At 34.9% G+C, this 18703-nt stretch overlaps 3 protein-coding genes across 4 annotated transcripts; 2 read left to right on the plus strand and 1 right to left on the minus strand.

Moving 5' to 3' along the window:
* The first annotated feature begins 454 nt into the window (after positions 1 to 454).
* Positions 455 to 2121, plus strand: LOC107016244. Its single transcript, XM_015216732.2, has 2 exons — positions 455 to 930; positions 1785 to 2121. Exons 1-2 carry the CDS (start codon positions 505 to 507, stop codon positions 1869 to 1871), a joined length of 513 nt encoding a protein of 170 aa, XP_015072218.1. The 5' UTR covers positions 455 to 504; the 3' UTR covers positions 1872 to 2121.
* Positions 2122 to 3189: 1068 nt separating this feature from the next.
* Positions 3190 to 14956, plus strand: LOC107018127 (ARF guanine-nucleotide exchange factor GNOM-like). 2 transcript variants are annotated; one of them, XM_015218514.2, is made up of 3 exons: positions 3190 to 3324; positions 9279 to 10110; positions 10938 to 14956. In XM_015218514.2, the coding sequence occupies exons 2-3, from the start codon at positions 9373 to 9375 to the stop codon at positions 14532 to 14534; spliced, it is 4335 nt and encodes a 1444-aa protein (XP_015074000.1). In that variant the 5' UTR covers positions 3190 to 3324; positions 9279 to 9372; the 3' UTR covers positions 14535 to 14956. The 2 variants fall into 2 exon arrangements, with proteins under 2 accessions (XP_015074000.1, XP_015073999.1); XM_015218513.2 differs by having other exon boundaries at positions 3191 to 3324; positions 9283 to 10110.
* A 129-nt stretch (positions 14957 to 15085) lies between these two features.
* On the minus strand, positions 15086 to 17850 carry LOC107018128 (transmembrane emp24 domain-containing protein p24delta9). The gene is made up of 4 exons (XM_015218515.2): positions 17533 to 17850; positions 16148 to 16357; positions 15465 to 15541; positions 15086 to 15377 (listed from the first exon to the last, which is right to left on the minus strand). Exons 1-4 carry the CDS (start codon positions 17746 to 17748, stop codon positions 15233 to 15235), a joined length of 648 nt encoding a protein of 215 aa, XP_015074001.1. The 5' UTR covers positions 17749 to 17850; the 3' UTR covers positions 15086 to 15232.
* Between the last annotated feature and the right edge of the window lie 853 nt (positions 17851 to 18703).

Below are 18703 nucleotides of genomic sequence, written 5' to 3' on the forward strand. Positions count from 1 at the left end.
GCGAAATTGAGAGAGGCGTTAAACACTTCTCTATTATATTACATGATACTTAAAACAATATTAATAGATCAAATCAATTTTAATATAAAACGGACGTAGCATATAAATGTCCTATCAAAATTTTCACAACAATTAGGTTCATTTTTTAATTTTATCAATGACTTGATAGACATTACATTTTAATTGTTTTTTCAATATTATCAACTTAGGGTGGAGGAATTATCGAATCAAATCAATAATTAAAATTCTCGCTCCGCCCGAATCTCAAAAGCAAACAAAAGGAAAAAGGAAAACAAATGTCATCTCTTGTCAAGACATGAAGCAAGTTGCCAAGTCCATAAAGATACTTCTAGCAAAATATCCCTAAAATTGAACCAATATCCAACACTAGATATTTTTTTTTCTAAATGAAGCAAATAAAGACAAAAATACCCCTACTATAATATATCTTAAACTTCCACAATTTCATTAGTCATTCCAATTTTCCCACAAATAAAAAAAAGTATGTCACATGAGGATTTTTCTGAATGGCAACAAATCCCATATCCTTCATCTTCAACTACAACCAATAATAATAACAATAATACTCAAATAGTTTCTGATGAAATGACTATTTTGCCCTTGATTGAGGATATTACTATTGACATTAATGATAGTAATGATGATGATGAGAAGGGTGAATATGGAAATAAGTGGTTGAAAAAGAGTGTAAGAGAATTGAGTTGTTGGATTGTTCAAATGGCTTCAAAGATGAGAAATTATGCTTCTTCTAAAGTTGGAACTGGAAAATTCTCTTATAATAGAAATAGAATATTGACATTTCTTTTGGTTCCATTGTTTTATTGGATGATAAAGAAAAAATGGAGGAGGCAAAGACAAATTGATAATACTTCTAACAAACTTATGCTACTTGTCCAAGAAAAAGACCAGGTATTTATTTACTTCTTTCATTTTTACCATTTCTTGTTCTTTTAAAACTTGTTTAGTAGGAGACATAACAGATAAATAATCGAGATTAATTTTATTATGAGTTTATATCTCATAATTGATAAGAATAAAATTATGAAGTAACTTATTTTAAAATTGTAGTTAGATGCGAATCTAGAGAAGTGTAAGTTGTTCGCTTGCACTACATTAAGAAAAAAGATCAGTAGCGTCAATTAATTCTTAATTATCGTTAAATATGTATTTTAAACGGTAATTAACACTCTCTGTATATTATCCTAAAGCCTTTAGCGATATTGATCGGTTCTAATGACACTCAACTAATGCCGATAAAGATTTTTACACTTTTTATTAATGTCAATATGTAATACCACTAAGAATTATTTTTGCCGTAGTGTGAAGATTAATGTTCACTAAAAATCTATCAAAAAAAATTATAATATATATGTAGGATAAATATTTCTAGGGATTGTGTTATTTTTTTCGTATAAATCGATGGTAGGATAACATATATATAATAGGCAATCAGATTTTTCCTTATGTAATGATTTATCGTACAATTAAGATATCCTCTACAGAAATTCAAATTTTTTTTTTGATAAACTAAATATACATCAATGTATAGATTTACCTCCCCTGTCGATTAAACATTCTGACTTATAAAATGAACTATTTTAAAGTTTTCAAAATTTATATATCACGCCATAATGGAACAAGTTAGTGTATCTAAATATACATTCTCAAAATTAGAATATTTAATTGTCAATTAAAACTAAGTCAATTTTTTTATGTATATACGTATTAAATTTTCTAATTATAAGTAACTATCATTGTCGCAGAAAATCGAGCAGCTGTCGCTTCAAATTAGCCAGATGAATGAGTCCCTTATAACACGGCGAAAAGTTCCGGTCCTTCAAGTAGGCTAATATGTATATATATAGTTAAAGATGATCGTGCTTTTAGAATTGATTTCACCTGATATATATGTATGTGCTCTTCAATTTAGATGCTCGTATAAGTGCACATGTTAAAAATTTATATAAAGTCGAACAAGTAGATATATACACATGTCATTCTACGTGACATAATAAATTTTCATGTAAAGATGTATGCGTTACAGATTTAAGTGTTTGCTTGTTCATATCAAAATCCAAGAACATAAATGTTAGTTACACACTTAATTATCGTCATATTTAAAAACTCTTTTAATGCTTCTTATATATTAAAACGCTTCTACAATTAATTAATTTCACAATATGATCACTGTGTTTAATTTTATCTATTATAATAAATTCTGTTTTAAGGGAAGTTATATTAAAATAATTGACTTACGCACTAAAGCAAATGAATTATGTATACAGATAGTGTTGACAACAATCGATTTGATTTTTCTGGAATAAATAATTTTTTTTCATCTGAATGGTTTGGAAAATAAAATAATATACTTAAATAAATAATTTTATGTGGAAATTCTTGAAATATATCTTAATGGGATTGCCATTATATCTCATTATATGTACGGTTTAAATATGCGTCTTTTTTTAAATTTTTTTGATTCGAATATATCTCTCGAATTTACTTATATTAATTTATTCTTAATTTTGACAAAGAAATATATATCAAACTAATAATCAAATTTATCCACTTTCAATTTTAAATATTCAATATCGTTAGAAATTCACTTGTTTAACCCATCTCCGACCTATTCCCTCCATTTTGGCTTTTAAATAGAAATTTGAATTGAGTGATTTTGAAAGATAAAAACACTAAGGGAAATGATTTTAGTGAGATATTACCAAGTTCAGTAATTTTGTTACAAAAAGTTCTGGTCGAGTCAACGAGATATTAACTCTAATTTTCAGTAAAAATTTAACATCTAATTACATATTTAAAAACTATTCATTAATAAAGTGCATATAAATTATCAACTCCAATTATAGTGCAATTGTGAGACTGTTTCACCTTTATGATCTCAAATTTGAATATCAGTTATGAATTTTTTTTTGTTAAAAGCGATATTTCAAAATAAATCCAATACATAATTTAAATTTAGAATGTATTCAAAAAATATTTTCCTTTATACAAAACACACCCTTAATCGGAACTCCAATGCGATTATAAAATGAAAAAAAGGATACTCATAAGTTTTTAATATTAATAAATATACTCTTAGTTAAGGTATTATTTTAAAAAATTAAATAAATCGTAAAACTAGTTGAGGTTACAGTGACAGACTAAACTTGATTGGACATAAAGGGCTACTAAACTTTATAAAATTCACTTTCAAGGCCCTACATTTTACAATTGATTTCAAATAAGTCCATCTTTCTCCGGCGAACTCCTCGGGATCTCCTTTCCTTCCTCCGACGTAATCCAGCCGTAAGTTCCGCCATTTCCGTTCTACATTTTCTGCTCTTTTTCAGATAAAAACCCTAACTCCTCTTATGTATTTAATTTTGCTTCACATTTCGTAAAAACTATGAATTTTTGGGGGTTTAGTTTTTGTTCTCTCCGTTTCGAGTATTCATATATCGTAGTCTGTTTTTTTTTTGCTTCTATAGCTACATAATATATTGTGATCTTTCTAATAATTCAAACTGCTAATTAGTCGAGTTAAAGTATTACTTATAAAATTCACTAATTTTGAGAATTAAATTTTTGTCTGGTAATTAGTGATTTGTTTGTCCACTAAGTTTATTAAATTAAATGAAAAACTCCATTTTTTCCTATTTGAGCTAATTATTTTGGCATTATTTGGCTAGTGATGTTTATTATAATAGTAACATACTATCAGAACTTTCAAGCAGTCAAATTTATTTAATTATTCAGATTTTAAGCTTTGATGTGATCTGTTTTTCTATTTTTTCAGATGAAAATGACTTTTTTCCATGTAAATTTAATGTGCAGTACTATATAATTCATGTTTATAATAGTGTAGAACCTATTTTGACTAGAAAGTGAAAACATATTCATATATAATTATATATTAATAAAATAAACTATCTGATATCAAATCGTTACCAATTTTGGTTTTTTATTCCTACTTTGAATTAATCTTCCAACATTCTCCCGTTATTCAAAGTTATACTTTCAATTGTTGATGCACTAGTCACCAAAATTTTTATGCACTTATCACCAAACTTCAATTGTTGACACACTTTGTCTCCAACTCTCAATTGTTGATGCACTTTGTAACCAACTCGTAATTGTTGAAGTTCTTGTCTTCAACTTCGTTTTTTTGTTTTCTTTTTGTTGATGCACTTGTTGCCAACCTCCAATTGTTGAAGTACTTGTCTCCAACTCTCAACTGTTGATGGTCAATATTTTTTTGCATTTGTTTATGCACTTGTCATCAACTTTCTATTGTAGGTGCATTTTTCACCAATATTTAGAAATAGTTTCTTCCTTTTGTGCTATATTTGCTTGCTACTTTATATACACGTTCACATTTTTTCTTGACCCTGTATCAAATTTTCAGTGCAATCTAATTTTTTTCTGACAATTTTATGTGAGTTTGCGAACGTAATCCTTGTCCACAGGGGCGACATAGTTGGCTAGTGCCCCTGTGTCAACAAAAGTTATTTGATACTCTGCTAAGATTGTAGAGACTTTGATACCTATAAGAATGTTGATTTCAGAACCTCATAAATTTGTTAATGTTCTCCATAAATCTTCTCTACTAGAAAATAAGTAATAGCATACCTACTTAGGCATGAATTGAATAAATTAACCAGTAACAAATCCTAACCAGTTTTGGTTTGTTACTCCCAACTTTAAATTAATATTCCAAAAAAATGTTCTCTTCTGTTACCACTTACCACTGGTATAATATATAAATCACAGATTAATAAATTAAGTCAAAACCCGTGTAAATATTGATATGTACAAAATCATGGCCGAAGTGTTGGTTGAAAGATTGAAGGTGATAGATAAGATGATCAGTACACATTAGAGGGCCTTTATAAAAAGGAAGACAAATTATGATGCTGCTTGATAGCATGTGAGTATGTTGATACTAGACTGAGAGGTGTGGACCCTGGAGTAATGTAAATTGGAAATTGAGAAGGCTTATATCCATCTTGATTGGAATTTTCTACGTAGTATTCTCAGAGCCTCAGATAGATGGGATTTGACAGCAGATGGCTGAAATGGATTGAATTCTGCATAAAATATACTAGGTTCTTAATTCTGGTTAATGGAGAATCAGCTGTTTTTTTTTCAGCAGAGAGGGGGCTCATACAGGGAGATCCCCTATCAGCTTTCCTCTTTATCATATCTATGGAGGAATTCAATAGTATATTGAAGATTGCCACTCAGAGCATATGTTACAAGGCTTTTGAATTGGAAAATGGGCAGATGAGACACTGTAAATTTGCCACCTGTTGTATGTAGATGACCCTGTAATTTTTTGTGATGCTAATCCTGAGAAACTATCTTAGGATGATGCTAGTTATTTTTTGAAGCTACATATGGAGTTTAAGTTAATTGAAGGAAAATCAACATCTTTCCTATTAAGGATGTTACACAGATGCATGCTGCTGACAAACATTCTGGGTTGGGGATGGAAAAGTTGCCAACTGTATATCTTGGAATGTCATTGGGATCAAAACACAAGGCTCTTGAGATTTAGGATGCATTATAGAGAAGATAGAAAGAAGCTTGGTGTAAGGAGAACTGTATAGAGGAAATGGATGAATTTTTCGATTTCTTAGGAGCTTTGTAAATCTAGACTCTATTTTCTCTTCTTGTAAAAAGCTTTTGAAGGTGACCAGCATTTCTTAATGCTGAGGAATACAACAGTACTTTTGTCAAAAAAAAAAAAAAAGAAAAAGAAAGAAGCTTGCAATGTGGGAATCTCAGTATCTCTCTTTAGGAGGCAAGTTAATTTAGTCAACTCTATTTAGGATTCTCTATCAACATTTGTGATGTCCTTATTTCCCATGACAAAAAAGGTAATCAAAACTCTTGACAGCTTGAGAAGAAACTTTCTGTGGCACGGTAACAAAGAGGCCAAAATTTTCAATCGGCTGAAGTGGGAAACAGTCCAACAGTGCAGAGCAAGGAGATATAGGGTTAGAAACTTGAAGCTATAAAATAACAGCTTACTCATGAAATGGTTATGGAGGTATAATGAGGAGGGTCAAGCTCTTGGGAAAGACGTGATCTGTAGAAGTATGGGCAGAATTGACAATAGTGTATTGATGAAGTCCCAAACACTTTTAGAGTTGGCGTTTGGAGAACTATCAGGTCTTTATAGACACCCCTGATGAGGAATATAAGCTACCATGTCGGCAATGGAAGAAAAATACTATTCTGGAAAGACAATTGGACTGGGCAAGGAACTTTGCTGGAGACCTTCCCTGGACCATTCTATATTTGCACCAATTCAGATATCACAATAGAAGAGATTTGGACAACATAGGGTTGGAGTCTTGTTTTCAGGAGATTGTTGAATGATTGGGAAGCGGAAAGGGTGGTTGAACTGTTAGAAAGAGTGGGAAACTTTACAGGTACAACTACTGACCTGACACCATCAGATGGAGGCACAATGAAGATGGACAATTCTCAGTAAATAGAGTATACAAGAGGGGCCTGTCTGAGTTGGCAGGAAGTTTCAAGGGTCTATAGCATGGCACGAACGAAGGCTAAATAAATGCTTTTTATGGTTGGTGGTGTAGAAAGCATGTCTTACTCATGAAACACTTTAGAGGAGGAAAATCCAGAGATGCCCTCTATATATGGAGGCAGCAGAAACTAATAACCATTTGTTATTGCACGGTAATGTAACATCATCAGAAGTCTAGGCATTTTTTATCTGTTTGGCTAGGGAGGAATGGACAATGCCAGAGCATACCACAGACTTAATCTAATAACCTTAAACATGCCATACAGAAAGCTGCAAAAAGTGTTGCAAAAAAAAAGGATCATTCTTTTTTAAACATATTAAATAGGAAAGTAGGTCATTTTTTTAAAGCGCTGGGAGTAATAGAAGTGTGGAAGTAACAAAATACACCCAAAATCTAGTGTCATTAGTACAACAGCTTGTAAAGACTTAGTACAATTGTTTCACGCTACAATACTCTTTGAAACAACAAAGACAAGGAAATGAGATGGAGGAAGTCGGACATCACTTTAAACTTGTCACGACTCGAGACTACCCCTTAGGCGTAACATGGTGCTTAGAGCAACAAGTGACCCCCAAACTAACATCATAGTCTGGCGTGACACTAAGATTAACATAAAAGTTATGACTGAAATTAACTGAAATACTATGCAGAAGCTAAACCTGAATTAGTCCACTAATTGGTTTAGACAATAGCTGAATAGGCATAAGCTGAATGCCTGAATCTGACTGACTCTCTGAAAAGCCTCTACTAAGACGAGTTGCTAGGACAAGCCCCTAGCTTACTCTAACAATGTGAAAATAAAAGCATAATACTGAATGAAATGTAAATGATGTCCTTGAAAAATGAGGACTCACCAAAAGCAATACTAAGCTGATACGGAGTCATACTAACCACGGCTTGAGTGTTGAATGTCCAAATCTGTATTATCAAACAATATAGGCAGGAAGTATGCAGTCAGTATTAGAATGTACTAAGCATGCGAGGCATGCATGCTAAATAACAACTAAGCATGATTGAAGTGACATAAGCTAATGCAATAACCAAGTAAATAGCTTGAAAACTGATAATAATGGTGTACTGAAATAACTGAATACTTGATCAGTTGATCCTGTTATAACCTAAAGATCGAATTGTAGGAGATACTAACCGACATATAATAATGGGAGCTCCTACATAGACTTTGATGAATAATCCCCATCGAAAGGGCCTAATATACTTTGCTAGAGTATAAAGGCTGATTTGAGCTAATGTGGATCCACTAAGCTAATGTCACTAAGCTAATGTCTGTAAAAGACTAAGGACTTGGCCTCAATTGACGAGAGAGTTTTTTTAATTCTAAAGGTCTTATGCCTCAACTAATGGGTGAGCCTTCATCCCTAGGTTCACTCGGTGCTAAAAAACTCCCAATGGAACAACATGCATTTTACTGAGGACAATAATACTGAATGAAATGTAAAAGATGTCCTTGAAAAATGAGAACTCACCAAAAGCACTGCTAAGTTTGATATGAAGTCATACTAACCTCGACTTGAGTGTTAAACGTCCGAATCTATATCATCAAACAATATAGGCAGGAAGTATGTAGTCGCTACTTAGAATGTACTTGACTATGCAAGGCATGCATGCTAAAATAACAACTAAGCATAATAAACTGAAGTGACATGAAGTGACGTAAGCTGATGCAATAACCAAGTAAATAACTTGAAAACTGATAACAATGGTGTACCAAAATAACAGATACTACTAACCTACTATAATCATGGGAGCTACTACATGGAGTTTGATGTATAATCCCCATCAAAAGGGCTCGATATACTTTGCCAAAGTATAAAGGTTGATCTAAGCAAATGTGGAGCCACTAAGCTAATGTATGTAAAAGAGACTAAGGAGTCGACCTCAATTGATGAGAGATCCTTTTTCATTCTGTGGTGGTACGTAGTTCTGGGACAAAGAGATTCCTACTAAAGGTCTTATGCCTCAACTAATGGGTGACCCTTCATCCCTTGGTTCGCTTGGTGCTAAATAAACTCCCAATGGAACAACATGCATTTAATTGAGGACAATAATAATTTTGGGGTAAAATAAGCAAATGCCCCATAAAAGCAAAATAATTACAAACATATACCCCTTTGTACTATCGAGAATTGCTCAATTTTGTCGTTCGTTATACTTTGGAGACATTCATGCCTTTGTTGTTACATGTTAGACAAAGCTCCAATGTGAAATGAGTGGACTCTATATATCAAAATATTTTTTGAAAAGAAAACCCAAATATTTCATAATAGCTTTTTACTCTTGCAATTCTTTCAAACCGATGGAAAACTATTTTGTTGAGTCGAGGGTCTATCTGAAACCTCTCTACCCCACAAAGGTATAAGTAAGGCATGTGTACACCTCACCTCCCTAGACCCCACTTGTGGGAATATACTGGGTATGATGCTGTTGTGCTTTTGAGAGTTACTCGGAACTTGTGTGGTGGGAGGTCGCAGGTAACCCGTGTAATTAGTGGAGGGGCATGCAAGTCGGCCTGGACACCATGGTTATAAATAAAAGTTGCTTGTTTACTGGGATAAGAAGCAGTACCATTATATGGCGTCAATATCTAACCACTATTCCGAGGATGTTTCGCTTTCTTATCATTGTTTTTGAGAAGTTGCTTTCCTGAAAAATTTGTTATATGGCCAATTCTAATGGTGTCTTTTGTAGACAGTGAGGGGTATGCTCTGACTTGCTTCAGCATTCTTCCTGCGAGCTTTTTCTTGATTACGTATTCAGAGGTCATTCAAGTTACACATTCTCCATGATGGGGCGTTTAAGGATACAATCTAGTATCAAAGCAATTGAAGAGGAGCCGGAAGATTGCGAGACCACATCTTCCAATAAAACTGCTATAGCTTGTATGGTTAACTCCGAAGTAAGTGCTGTGTTAGCTGTTATGAGAAGAAATGTGAGATGGGGTGGTCGTTATGTATCCGGGGATGATCAACTAGAGCACTCGCTTATACAGTCTCTGAAGACATTACGTAAACAAATATTTTCATGGCAGCATCAGTGGCAAACCATAAGTCCAGCTTTATATCTCCAGCCATTTCTGGATGTTATTCGATCTGATGAAACTGGGGCACCAATCACTGGTGTTGCACTGTCTTCTGTTTTCAAGATTTTGACTCTTGATTTTCTTGATCATAATACTGTCAATGTTGAAAATGCAATGCACTCTGTAGTGGATGCTGTGACCAGTTGCAGATTTGAGGTAACTGATCCTGCATCAGAAGAGGTTGTGTTGATGAAGATACTTCAAGTACTTTTGACGTGCATGAGAAGTAAAGCGTCAGTTGCGTTGAGTAATCAGCATGTTTGCACCATAGTCAACACATGCTTTAGAGTAGTTCATCAAGCTGGAAGCAAGAGTGAGCTCTTACAGCAGACAGCACGTTACACCATGCATGAACTTGTGAGATGTATTTTTTCCCACCTTCCAGAGGTTGACGACATGCAACAATCTATAGTTAGACGAGGCAGTTCCACCAAAAACAAGGTATTCATGCATCTTTGTTCTTTAATGTATCTCGATTTATCCTTCCTGCAGTATGTCCTGGTTTGGGAAGTATTATTCTTCCAGAATTATCTGCAGTCCTCTCTTAGAGTGCAAATCAATAAGAATGGCTGTATAAATGGTTTTATAATACTTCTCATGATCCAGTTTTTCCTTGTGGGTATCATTTGATAAAAGAATAGTTTTTTGTGTTGAAAAGATTGGGTTAAGTGGTCTTATAAGGTGGATCTTACAATTCAAAACAAAGTAGCAAGACTGTTATGAGCTAATGAGTAGTTTTTCTTTTCTTTTGCATGTGCATCTAAAATACCTGTTTTTTCTTTTTCTTTCCCTTGGTTTGGGTGGGGGGAGGAGTGGGACAAAATTATGCTCTAACAAGGTAGTTTTGGTATAATAGCACCAGAGCTGGAACTTGGGGGAGCATAAGGGGTTCATTCCGACCGGTGGCGGAACCAAAATTTTGACTAAGGGGTGTCACATCAAAAAAAGTAGACACATCTAGAAACTAAGTGGGCCAACATATAGTATGTATCCATAAAAACTAAAATTTTGACCCCCTTCGCTGGAAAATTACACGATATCTACTAGGTCAAAATTATTATTTATATATAAATCCTCTTAGTTTCGTTGTGTATTTACTTCTTTATTAATTTGGATCCTCTTAGTGAAATTCCTGGCTCCGCTGCTAATTAGCACCAAAGAGAAATTTTAGAAGTGAATAAAAATGTTTCAAAAATCATTTTCTGTTTTTGTTTATTCTTCTATATGAATGTATTTGGAGCATTATATGTTAATTTCTTCTAGTGTAGGTTGTGGACGTTGACAATGAGTACAGTTTCAACAAGCCAGAGAATGGTACTGGTACTTCTGAATATGATAGCCAACCACTTTCTGGAACTTTTACTTCTTCTGCTTCCACAGGTCTTCTTAACAGTGTTATAGATGAAGGCATGGTCATGAATGATAATGGGAAGGATAATGTTCCTAATGATTTACATCTAATGACTGAACCATATGGTGTTCCATGCATGGTTGAGATATTTCACTTCTTGTGTTCTTTGTTAAATGTTGTCGAACATATAGGGATGGGTCCCAGAGCAAATACCACAGCATTTGATGAAGATGTTCCACTGTTCGCCCTTTGTTTGATCAACTCAGCCATTGAGTTGGGTGGGCCTGCTATACACAGTCACCCTAGATTGTTGAGTTTGGTTCAGGATGAATTGTTCCAAAATCTGATGATATTTGGCTTGTCAACGAGTCCAGTGATACTTTCAACTGTCTGCAGCATTGTTCTAAATCTGTATCAGCATTTGCGTACTGAACTAAAGCTACAACTTGAGGCCTTCTTGTCCTGTGTTGTCTTGAGACTTGCACAAAGTCGTTATGGGGCATCATACCAGCAGCAGGAAGTGGCCATGGAGGCTCTTGTTGATTTTTGTAGGCAGAAATCCTTTATGGTAGAGATGTATGCAAATTTAGATTGTGATATCACCTGCACCAATGTTTTTGAAGAACTTGCGAATTTATTGTCAAAGAGTGCATTCCCAGTAAACTCTCCATTGTCTGCCATGAACATTCTTGCTTTGGACGGTCTGATTGCTGTAATTCAGGGAATGGCTGAGAAGATAAGCAATGGATGTAGGTCACAGCAAAATCTGATAAATCTTGAGGACTATGCTCCATTCTGGATGGTTGAGTGTGAGAGCTATAGTGATCCTGATCATTGGGTACCGTTTGTACGTAGGCGGAAGCACATAAAGAGAAGGTTAATGATTGGAGCTGATCATTTTAATAGGGACCCTAAGAAAGGGCTGGAATTTCTCCAAGGAACATATCTGTTGCCAGAAAAACTTGATCCCCAGAGTGTGGCTTGCTTTTTCAGGTTTACAGCTGGGCTAGATAAGAATCTTGTGGGGGACTTTCTGGGAAATCATGATGAATTTTGCATTCAGGTTCTTCATGAGTTTGCTGGAACATTTGATTTTGAAGACATGAACCTGGATATTGCATTGCGGTTGTTTTTGGAAACTTTTCGATTGCCTGGGGAATCTCAAAAAATTGCTAGGGTACTTGAGGCGTTTTCAGAGAGATATTATGAGCAATCTCCACAGATTCTAGCTAATAAAGATGCTGCTTTGCTGTTGTCATATTCACTAATAATGCTCAATACTGACCAACATAATGTTCAGGTAAAGAAGAAGATGACAGAGGAAGATTTCATTCGAAATAATCGGAACATTAACGGAGGTAATGATCTCCCTCGTGAATATCTATCCGAATTGTATCATTCTATCTGCAACAATGAGATCCGCACAACACCAGAGCAAAGTGCTGGTTTTGCTGAAATGAACCCAAGCCGCTGGATTGATTTGATGCACAAATCCAAGAAAACATCTCCATATATTGTGTGTGATTCGAGAGCCTACCTTGATCATGATATGTTTGCCACCATGTCTGGTCCAACTATTGCTGCTATCTCTGTGGTATTTGATCACGCTGAACATGAGGATGTCTACAAAGCTTGTATTGATGGTTTCTTAGCTGTTGCCAAGATTTCAGCTTGCCATCATCTTGAAGATGTTCTGGATGATCTGGTAGTGTCTCTATGTAAGTTCACAACTCTCTTGAATCCTTCATTGGTGGAGGAACCTGTTTTAGCCTTTGGCGACGATGCAAAAGCAAGGATGTCAACCGTTACAGTTTTCACTATTGCAAACGAATACGGTGATTTTATCCGTACTGGTTGGAGAAATATCTTGGATTGCATCTTGAGATTGCACAAGCTTGGCCTTCTTCCTGCTCGTGTGGCAAGTGATGCAGCTGATGACTCAGAGGCACCTTCTGATACTGGACATGGAAAGTCCTTGCCTAATTCGTTATCTTCTGCACATTTGCAATCCATAAGTACTCCTAGAAGATCTTCTGGACTTATGGGGCGATTTAGTCAGCTCCTATCTTTAGATACTGATGAGCCAAGGTCTCAACCTACTGAGCAACAACTTGCTGCTCACCAACGCACACTGCAGACAATTCAGAAGTGTCGCATTGATAGCATCTTTACAGAAAGTAAGTTTCTTCTAGCTGATTCCTTGCTACAGTTGGCACGGGCTCTCATATGGGCTGCAGGAAGACCTCAGAAGGGTAGTAGTTCTCCTGAAGATGAAGACACTGCAGTATTCTGCTTGGAACTGCTGATTGCAATCACCTTGAACAACAGAGATAGAATTAGACTTCTTTGGCAGGGAGTTTATGAGCATATTGCTAGTATTGTCCACTCAACAGTAATGCCTTGTGCTTTGATTGAGAAAGCTATATTTGGACTCCTTCGCATCTGCCTGAGATTGCTTCCCTATAAAGAGAACTTAGCTGATGAACTTTTGAGATCACTACAACTTGTTCTCAAGCTTGATGCCCGGGTTGCTGATGCATACTGTGAGCAGATTACACAGGAAGTCAGTCGGCTTGTTAAAGCAAATGCCACACACATTCGTTCTCAAATGGGATGGCGAACGATTACTCTTTTACTTTCTATAACAGCAAGACATCCAGAAGCTTCTGAAGCAGGATTCGATGCCCTGGTTTTCATTATGTCTGATGGAGCCCATTTGTCCCCAGCTAATTATGTTCTTTGCATCGATGCAGCTAGAAATTTTGCAGAGTCTCGTGTTGGACCTGCGGATAGACCTGCTCGTGCGGTGGATCTTATGGCAGGTTCAGTTGCTAGTTTAGCATGCTGGTCCAAAGATACTAGGGAAGCTCTGGCAGAGACTGAAGCTGTGAAGTTGTCCCAAGATATCGGAGACATGTGGTTAAGGCTTGTACAGGGACTGAGGAAAGTTAGCTTGGATCAGAGAGAAGTTAGGAATCATGCTCTTTTATCCCTGCAAATGTGCCTTAAAGGAGATCATGAAATTTACCTTCCTAATAGTGTATGGTTACAGTTCTTTGATATGGTCATTTTCACAATGTTGGATGACTTGATTGAGCTTGCATCACAAAAAGACTACCGGAACATGGAAGAGACACTTGTTCTTGCCTTAAAGCTCCTTGCGAAAGTTTTTCACCAGTTGCTGCATGAGCTATCTCAATTGACCACATTCTGTAAACTGTGGTTGGGTGTCCTCAACAGGATGGAAAAATGTATGAAGGTGAAAATTAGAGGTAAAAAAAGTGAAAAGCTTCAGGAATTAGTCCTTGAACTTCTGAAGAACACCTTGACTGTAATGAAGTCTAAGGGGGTACTTGTTAAGAGAAGCGCCCTCGGTGGAGATAGCTTATGGGAATTGACTTGGTTGCATGTAAATAACATTGTTCCTTCTCTGCAATCTGAGGTTTTCCCTGATAATGATTCAGAAAATGTACAGCCTGATCCTGTGTTTTCTGAAACCAATCCGAATGAATAGCTTGTCGAGGAATTATTCAACCTTGTCTCTTCAACTCATCAGGAGAAGTCATGTTACTGTGCTTTTGCCCCAGAATGAGAACACAAAAAGATAAATGTCTGGTGAGTTTCTGCAAGAAAAGGTCTTTCTCAGATGTATTATATTGAGCTCATATGTACAGAACACGAAGTTCTAATCTTGTTTTTACCCTTTTGATTTGTTAGCGTGTTGCTGCACGAGTTTTACTAACATCCATAATATATTTGTTGTAACAGTCCATTCTGTATTTTAATTTTGTCATAGGGAGTGTTGTTGTTCAAGTTTTCAACTCTAAGCTTGTTAAAGAACCATGGTATTGAATGGCTAGTGGCTTTGTATTTTGCCATCATTCCATGAGGTGAATATTGGAAGAATGAGAGTGATTTCAGATTGAAGTCATACAACCAAATCTTTACTTGAATCCAAAGTTGCAAGTTGTTGATTCTTCAAGAACCATAAGTACTGATATTCTGTAATGGAAGTTCCCATATTAGGCCTTTTTGTAACAAATTCTTGTTCTGTGGAAAATCAGATTCAGAGAGAAGGCAAACAGAGCTCTGAGAGTAACACATGCAATTTTCTATCACATAGTACATGTAACACAACTTTCCTTCTAACTATTATGTTGTCTATAAAAAATTCTACTCGAACGTGAGAGTAGTGAAAATATCAGAATAACATTAGATTAGCTTCTTCTTTTCGAAAAAGGTTTTCAAATGCCACAATTGCAATCCTGCTACAGATAAGCATACACAGATTGACAGTCCAGTCATCCAGGCCATTTTGGAGTTGGTTGATCTGTTAAGTTCTTGCATTTCTTCCTCCCTGTAATATGTCGAAAAATTTCAAACTCTATTTCATTAGCTTAGATACACGAAGATGAGATTGATAACAAGAATAAGGTTAACTCACCTTTCACGTAGATAAAACATCTCGTCGTGGATGCTTTGAACATGTTCATACATCTTCTTCAGTTCAAGTTCCATAAGCTGACAAGATAATAAATGAAAAAGCAGTACAAATCAAGCAGTCGAAAGAAAACAACATTCTTTTTTTTCTCAGGCAAAACGGCACATATACAAGAGAGAAAAAAAAACATGGAGAGACTACTAGTACTTGGTATGAGTTCAAGGTCAATAATCACACTGCAGATCAAATGTACCTACCAAGTTAAGAACCTGAGTATTCAAACAAGAATAGAATAAAATGCAGTATATTCTGCTTCAATTGAATTATATTCAACTAAAATTCATATATAACAGCCAAATGGTTAGCCTGAGCCAGAAAGCTGCAGTCTTTGAGGCTGCTTAAGTGCAATTAGAAGCTTCTTTAATATATTCGCAGATCAGACGTTCATGAACATTTAAAAGTTATTCAATAAGTGTTCCTTTCATATTGTTAAAGTGAAACGCTCTAAGAGTTATGCATTCTCATCTGAACATTAGTTTGATGAAACAAATAGGGAGTCATGGAGGCACAGAATAGGAACGAGTCAATATGTGTGAAACAGCCAGTGTGACTCAAGACGAATAGATAGGGACACCCATGTACGTGTGATTTGACATAAGCAATCATGAAGAAGAAAGAAGGCTTACATCAACAGAGCCTTTCTTGGCAACATTAGTCCAGTCCTTAGCAGCTACACCACTCTTCCAGTCGAAATTAATAGTCATAGTAACGGGGGGCTTGTGATCAGCAGCATAGAAGCAAGCCATATAATCCCCAGCTTCTGTTGTCTCAAAAGCAAAATGCCCCTCATGAACATTATCAGCATAGTGAAAAGTATTCCCATGTGTAGATGTCACCTAAATCACACAAACCATACAAAACTTCATCTTTTTGACCAGAGGAAACTGATTAGTCTGATCGACGTAACACACGATACACAATTTGCATGAGAAAGGAGCATAACTCTTCATTATGAACCTATGAAAATCCTTAGGACGCATGTATCCTTAACTTGTGCGTCCAAATAGCTTTAGAGAAAAGAAAACTCATATTAACCAGAATTTCTCCAGCCAAAATATCCGAACTCAAGTATTAGAAGCTAACTCCACCTAATTGTGTTCCGTATACTGTGAGAGCTCACATTGCCAATCCCAATCCCAAACAAATAAATGGGGTAAGGTTGAACAGACAAAATGCAATCAATCAAGCAGATATTAACTAACCAAAAGTTCCAACTCAACGGTTCAGAAGCTAACCTTGCCTGCTCACATTTTTGGCCACAATCCCAATATAAGAGAGAAACAAAGATGATTTCTAAGAGGAATTTTAACTAATTCTATCCTTGTTATGTGAATTGACGAGTAATTTGGGACAAATATGTTAAGTAATGTGGTAGTAATATGGGAAGGTTAACATATTCATATAACCTATCCCAACTAATTTGGAAGTAAGGCATATTAATATGCTTATTGTAGAAGACCATATTGAGGGTAAAATGCTTCTTAACAAAAGCAACTTTGTACCCGATAAGAGTTTGTTTAGACGGACTTATAAGCCAAAAGTCATAAGTTTGCTAACTTATAACCAATGTTGCATGGACTCTTCACTTTCGATGCCACAACACGTCGAATTCTCCAAAAATACACTACTTCTGGAGAATCCGACACACATTGACATTTTTGAAGAGTGCATCCTCCCTTGTGACTTTTAGCTTCTTTTCTTTGTTAAACTCACTTTACAATCTTACTCAAACACTACAAAAGTGTTCAAAAGCTATTTTAGCTAAAAAACACCTAAAATAAACCAATCTAAACAGGCTCTAAAACTCAAAACTGATACCTCTTGTTAAGGATTAACGAGTATTTACCACTCCACCACAATTCTTGTTAATTCGAGTAAAGCTCATACACCCTTACCCAGAAGTTCAAAAACTCATCTTTTTTACCCTAGAAAAATCAAATCAAACACACCCAATTGCTTCATATCCCAAATATCAATCAAAATCATATAAATATCTAAAAAAAGATTTTACCCTGAGAGTGACTTTGTGAGTATCTGGCAAAGGATGTGGTTCATTGGGATTGACAATATGATATTTTCCAACAGTCATGGAATGACTCTTGATATCTTCAGCTATGCATTTTGTACGACCAGATAAAACTTCAAATTGCAGTGAATGTATTTTCATTGAAATAAACATCAAGATTACAAACACAAACAGTGATTTACTTGTGATGAGGATCTTCATTTTTTTTTTAATTATAAGACTTTGAAGAAAATATAGCAAAAGAAAAAGGTTTTGATTTGGTAATGTATTCTCTTCTCCAACAATGAGAGGTTTTATTCTAAATAATTTTTAAAGTATTTTATATCTTTTAATCATCAATTTTATTTTAGTCTATTTAGTTATTGCATATGTTTTTTTTTTAATGGATAAAAATGTTTGTACTTTTGGAGCTCTGTTTGACTTGTTCTTTTATATCTAAAAAAAAAAAAAGTGTTAGCAAGTTTAGCCCACCTAACACAATATTAGAGATTTTATATAGTTAGAACTTTTTTAAAATTGTTAAACCCTTAAAATTAATGATCAAATTTACTCAGTAAATTATTTGTCTCGATCAAAGGAACATCTCTAACCTTTAAATTTTGCGTATAAATTTGATTATACCTTGTTTTTTGGAATAAATATGAGTTGTGTGCTACCATTTCAAATTTGTGAGGGGCATGGGAAAAAATGTCCTAAAAGTTGTTATTCATCCTCAAATCCTTATTTATTACTGATAATTCTCATAATGCTTGTACTTTTTAATAGTTTGAATCTTTAATAAAATTTATTAGAAAAGCATGGAGATCTATGTGAGAAAATTTAAACAACTTCAAAGTTTGTTAAAGATGATATTGACACTAGAAGTATTAAGAGTACCAAATGTCAAACTACTTGATGCACACTACTAAAACAATGCACAACTAACTAATATAACTTTCAGGGCCATAGAATGTTTATAAACTACTATTATATGGTGCACAACTCGACTAATTTGATATAGCAACTTTACGTTTTCTTGCCTTACTAGAATTAAATCTAAAATCTCATTTGTATATATCTTCCATCTTACCACAATCACAAGTCTGTTTGTCATTCATATCTATCACCTTGTCATAGTCACGAGCATGATTATCCTATATATATATATATATATATA

This window comes from Solanum pennellii, chromosome 4 (genome assembly GCF_001406875.1).
Source record: "Solanum pennellii chromosome 4, SPENNV200".
Classification (NCBI taxonomy): domain Eukaryota; kingdom Viridiplantae; phylum Streptophyta; class Magnoliopsida; order Solanales; family Solanaceae; genus Solanum; species Solanum pennellii.

Excerpts from the sequence above, each read along its gene's own strand:
- LOC107018127 (XM_015218514.2), top strand. The coding sequence starts at position 9,373 with ATGATGGGGCGTTTAAGGATACAATCTAGTATCAAAGCAATTGAAGAG. Across the intron at positions 10,111-10,937 it reads GCAGTTCCACCAAAAACAAG|GTTGTGGACGTTGACAATGA; the intron begins GTATTCATGCAT and ends CTTCTAGTGTAG.
- LOC107018128 (XM_015218515.2), bottom strand. The coding sequence starts at position 17,748 with ATGAAGATCCTCATCACAAGTAAATCACTGTTTGTGTTTGTAATCTTG. Across the intron at positions 16,358-17,532 it reads CTCACAAAGTCACTCTCAGG|GTGACATCTACACATGGGAA; the intron begins GTAAAATCTTTT and ends TGTGTGATTTAG. Across the intron at positions 15,542-16,147 it reads CCAAGAAAGGCTCTGTTGAT|CTTATGGAACTTGAACTGAA; the intron begins GTAAGCCTTCTT and ends TTATCTTGTCAG.
- LOC107016244 (XM_015216732.2), top strand. The coding sequence starts at position 505 with ATGTCACATGAGGATTTTTCTGAATGGCAACAAATCCCATATCCTTCA. Across the intron at positions 931-1,784 it reads TTGTCCAAGAAAAAGACCAG|AAAATCGAGCAGCTGTCGCT; the intron begins GTATTTATTTAC and ends TCATTGTCGCAG.